This window comes from Rhamphochromis longiceps, linkage group LG14 (assembly GCF_057381845.1).
Source record: "Rhamphochromis longiceps isolate RC_006_pf linkage group LG14, R_longiceps_female_GT1.1, whole genome shotgun sequence".
Classification (NCBI taxonomy): domain Eukaryota; kingdom Metazoa; phylum Chordata; class Actinopteri; order Cichliformes; family Cichlidae; genus Rhamphochromis; species Rhamphochromis longiceps.
Window position 1 is genome coordinate 41,132,320 of NC_140570.1, and position 5,092 is coordinate 41,137,411.

General features: G+C 42.3%; 1 protein-coding gene across 1 annotated transcript; it reads right to left on the reverse strand.

Moving 5' to 3' along the window:
- Positions 1 to 3,371: 3,371 nt before the first annotated feature.
- On the reverse strand, positions 3,372 to 4,301 carry LOC146654795 (olfactory receptor 52K1-like). The gene has a single exon (XM_085379822.1). It carries the CDS (start codon positions 4,299 to 4,301, stop codon positions 3,372 to 3,374), a length of 930 nt encoding a protein of 309 aa, XP_085235948.1.
- Between the last annotated feature and the right edge of the window lie 791 nt (positions 4,302 to 5,092).

Sequence of the window (5,092 nt, forward strand, 5' to 3'; positions counted from 1 at the left end):
AGAATGCTGCAGCACGTCTCTTGACAGGCACCAAGAGAAGATCTCATATCATTCCAGTTTGGGCATCCCTTCACTGGTAGCCTGTAAGTTTCAGGCTTCATTTTAAAATTTTAGTTCTAACCTTTAAGGCCCTGCATGGTCAAGCTCCCCAAAATTCTATCTGACCTGCAGAAACCACATTCATCTTCTCGAGCTTTAAAGTCATTAGATCAGAGACTGCTGGTGGTGCCGCACACTCGTTTTAAAACTCGTGGTGATTGGGCCTTTCAGGCAGTAGCACCACGGCTGTGGCAGTGAACGCTTGTGGAGGCTGCCATCTTGCATTTTTGTAGCCAGAGTCTGCGCAGTAGTGACTTGAGGTGGAGCGACTGCGTCACGCCATGCCACTGGACATGACTGCAAACACGCCCCCCTACACTTTTTACGTAGCCCGGCTGCTCCAGTTTTTTGCTGATGGGTTTACCGTGACTGACGACTCGTTAAATTAAGGTAAATACAACCAGTTCACTGTTATGAAAAAGACACACAGCTTAACATCTTATAGTTCTACAACATCTAAAATCGCTCTGTTGTTAATTCGTTAGTTAGATTAGCCGCTATCACATCCAATGTGTTGGAGGCTTTTTGCTAGATAGTTAGCGATGCTACACACCTGTTACTCTAATAGTCTGTGTTATTGAAGGATTCAGGACTCCTTAGGTTTTGTTATACATTTTTAGACAGCGGTGAGATCAGCTGCACACTCTACAGAGGCCCAGAGTTACTGTTAATATCAAAAATGTAACGCTGTCCATTGAGATTTTAACATAAGACTGTGAGTGTAATGCATCTAAAACTGTTTAAATCTTCAGAGCCCTCTACATCCTGGTAACATGGAGACTTTAAAACAGCAGCAGAAGGTTTCAGTAGTGTAGTCTAATTTGTTCTTTTCATTTAATAATAGGGTCCATATTATATCAACAGCTACATTCACCCTGGAGAGAAACTAGTGAGGGAGACCATCAGGACCAAGCTGGGTTTCTGGGTCCAGAGGTTTGGAGAAACTTCTTCCCTTTCTTTCATCACAGCTGTCCTGTGCCAGATGTTCTGTTGACCCGCTGAAAGAGGCATCATTTAAGAAACACCAGGAAGACTGAAGCTCATCGCATTGATCAAGCAGGACTCATGATCTTCACCAGCAGCTCCCTCACAGGGAAATCTTCAGCACTCCTCCGTAGGCCCGCCCCAGGAGATGGATAAACCCAGCATTTCATCAACACTGTGATGAGACCTTTGGTTTGTGTAATGTTATAAATACTCAGATACTCCCCAGAGGCTTCGGACTTTTACATAAAGATATTATATTCAGTCCTGTAGAAAGTTATACATTTAAAAATATATGATCCTCTCTGGTTACTCTGGTATGAATAACTCTGAATCACTTTATGGTAAATAACACACCATCTGCAAAAAACTGAAAGAATTCCAGATGACAAGTTTGTAGTTCAATATACAAGTGACGACCTTTGACCTTCATCAGGTTTTATTTAATTGTGTCAGAGAAAATCTCATGTGCTCTTCATGCAGCTGAGTGCATCAACACGTTTAACTTACCGAAAAAGTGCAGCGGGGCCTCGGGTCCTTCTGTCGGGTAGTCCAGTTTACTGAAGAACACCTCGGGCTGTCAGGTTAAAACACTCAGTCGTGTTTTCATAGCGTAAACGCTGGCCCTCCTCTCAGAGCGTACGCTATGCGTACGATACGCAAGTTTCTCCGTGACTGCAGCTGTCAGTCAAAGCTGCTATGATGACGTTTCACCCCAATTTAACATCACCGCGGTAGGAATTAGAATCAGACTTATGGGAGAGGAGACCCCTTGAACATAAATCAGCGTGATGAGAACTGTTGATAACAAAAGAAAGAATCTTATCTGAGGAGAATAAATTTATTTTAGTCTGACCCCAGTCCCATCCACTAACACGGAGGAGGCGGGGTTTATGACCTATGCCCTATGCTGCAGCCAGACACCAGGGGGTGATAGAGACGTTTTGGCTTCATTTTTGGGGAGCCTTCGCGTCGTCCATGTTTTCTACAGTCATTGGTCTGAGCTGTGGTAGAATTCTTCATCTTCATATTGTTTATTGGCGGTTGGTAAACAGCAAAATGGTGGATTACCGCCACAAACTGGTTTGGAGTGTGGACTGAAATGACAAAAAAACAAAACAAGAAAGACAAAAACCCAACAAAAAACATTCAAATCCTGTGGTAGAATTCTTCGTTCCTTCACTGTCACACGTTGATGATGTAATTGGAAATCTATTAGGCTGGGACCTGACAACAGTGCCACCTGCAGGAAGCTACTCTCAGTCTGATAGCTTGTGTTCTGAGACCTGACACCTTACTTCTGAGACCTCGGACCTGATGGGTTTTTGTCTGGAACCTGAAGCCTGAAAAAAAAAAATTCTGAGCCCTTAGACCTGAAGGCTTTTTTCTGAGACCTGAGACCTGACTTCTGAGACCTGTTGGATGTGCTGATCTTCTAAATAGCTCTGAGAAAGGTGGAAAAATGAAATGAAGCCAGCATGTGAGATCGTCACATTGATTTCAGACTTTTTCCTTTGATTTGGGTTCAGTTTGTGTACACTTCTAGTGGAAAAAGATAATTTACGAGTCCAGTGACATACATTTTTTTCTTAGAATGGAATGATGATCATTGTAGAGTAGTCTCCTCCTCCATGAGTCACAGGAAGCAGAAGAGAGTCAAGACAGAACGATAACACAACTTTTCTACTGCTGCTCTACAGGGTGTGCACAGTTAAATTATGCTGGTTAATTTTGTTGAGCATCTGTGCACTTTCTTAAAAGAAATAAGTGGCTGAGATGGATGCCATATGTACTATTAAAAGTATTTTTTTTCTAGTTTTCACGGTGCTTCATGAATGTGAGAGGAGATAAAAAGGGAAAAATTGTGGACATCCGTACAAAGTGGGATTTCTTTGGACCAGAGTAGATACACTGCTTGAGTGTAATGTTTTATCTGAGTGGTGTAGCATACATAGCAGGTGTGATAGCAGCACACTGACACCTGGTGACTATATTGCTGTACTACACCATTCTGAGTGCCAGTGTCTCTAAAGACATGAAGATGCAGATGTTTAAACCGTTTTTCCCCCCCTGATTTATTCAACTGCTATGTTATAGTCATAGTTAATTTCTATATGGTAATGTTCTTCTCAGCATCTGATTGTCAAATACATACCATACAAAATAAAATGAATTGCACATATGTAAGGCATCATATGTTATTACATGATTCCAACTATATGTTTAATAAATATAAAGAAAATTCCAAGTTATTGAAATATTTATATTTGCTCTGAAAAAAATATGGGTCAGACTCTCAGTGTATTGAGGATGTGCTGTCGGATCTCCTTAGTTCTGATGCCGTAGATGATCGGGTTGAAACAGCTTGGAAAGAACAGGTACAGTATGCTGAAGAAAATCCTAATGGCTGCAGGGAGACCGTTTCTTATTCGATATGAGAGGAAAGCTGTGAGTATGATGGTCAGACTAACAGTCATGACCACGATGTGCGTTACACAGGTGTGAAGAGCTTTGGCACTTGACTTTCCTGAGCTCAACACAGAGCTGAATATGACTGTGTAAGAGGCAGTGATGAGGAAGAAGTCAGTCACAGGGACAGAGAAGACTGAGATCAACCCCACCAGGCTGTTAATGGTGGTGCTTCCACAGGCCAGCTCCACCAAGGCCATGTGCTCACAGAAGCAGTGGTTTATCACATTTCTCAGACAGAATGGCAATTTTCCAGCCAGACTGACCACCACCAAGACAGCAAACATATTTCTGATGGAAAAAGGGATTACAAATTTAAGAAATCTTGCTAAAGCCATTTGTTCTTGATAGTGGAGCGGGGTGCAGATGGCAAAGTAACGATCTAGAGCCATCCACAGCAGCAGAGTGGACTGAAAGGCTCCTAACAAGTGAATGAAATACATCTGAACAAGGCAGCCGATGAGAGAGATCCCCCTCCAGTCGAACAGGAAGCTCAGCAGCATGTGGGGAACAAAGAATACAGGGAGGCTGAGGTCAATGCACGCCATGCTGGCAATGAGGATGTACATCGGCGAGTGGAGGCTTCTCTGTGAAACGATCACGTACACCAGCAGGGAGTTAGCAAACAGTGACACAACAAACATGAAGGAGAACGGGATGAAGAGGAACGGCCTCAGCTCTCCGAGTTCACTAAAGCCATCCAGGAAGAAATATTTGTGTGAGGAGATGTTCTCCTTCACTGCCTCCATCTCTGTCGCCTCCCCAACCCTCCTAGTTTTTAGCTGGATCAGGCTGAAATGAGACAAAAAATCAGAATAATCCACAGTGGTTTAATACAAATTGAAAGAACTGATAAAGAAAGCTGGAGCCAAAGACACAGACTCTGTGTTCTGTTGACACTTCAACCTTCCAGCGTTGGCTAACAGACGGTTAACCCCTTTTTATAGAATACAGCTTGTAGTTTCTCTTTGCAGCATAAAAATAATTTGTTTAACAGCACTCAGTAGACTGTCCAATACTCAAAGCAATGGGAAAGTCCAAACTCTCACTCACAGATAAGAGGAAATGAGTTAAGATCTTTAGAAACAACCGAGGAACCACAAAGTCCCAACCCTGCCATGAACGACAAACTGCTGCAACACCAGTGTCACTGTTTAGGCCTCTTGCATGAAAGTGTGATACATACAACAGTCGTCTTTACACACATTGATATCTTCTAAACAGAGATGGTGCGCCATGTTTTATGTGTGTCCACAGAATTCTGAAATCCATGAATGTGGCTCAAGGACGATCTACAATAAACATTCAACAGTTAGAGCTGTTTCTGTTTGTCAGATGCTGATTGAATCAAGGAGCTCCTTCACAGTTTTCACATGGACTCTTTTCTTATTCAGAACTACATAAGCTTTATCCATGACATAAATATTGGAAGCTGAACCTACAAATGTTAGAGGATTTATGGAGAAATCTTCATTACACAGTTGTATGATTTCCACCTCACTCTTTCTTTACTTTGTAGTCACATTTTAATTCTACTTGC

Coding starts and splice junctions, on each gene's coding strand:
- LOC146654795 (XM_085379822.1), bottom strand. CDS start 4,301: ATGGAGGCAGTGAAGGAGAACATCTCCTCACACAAATATTTCTTCCTG.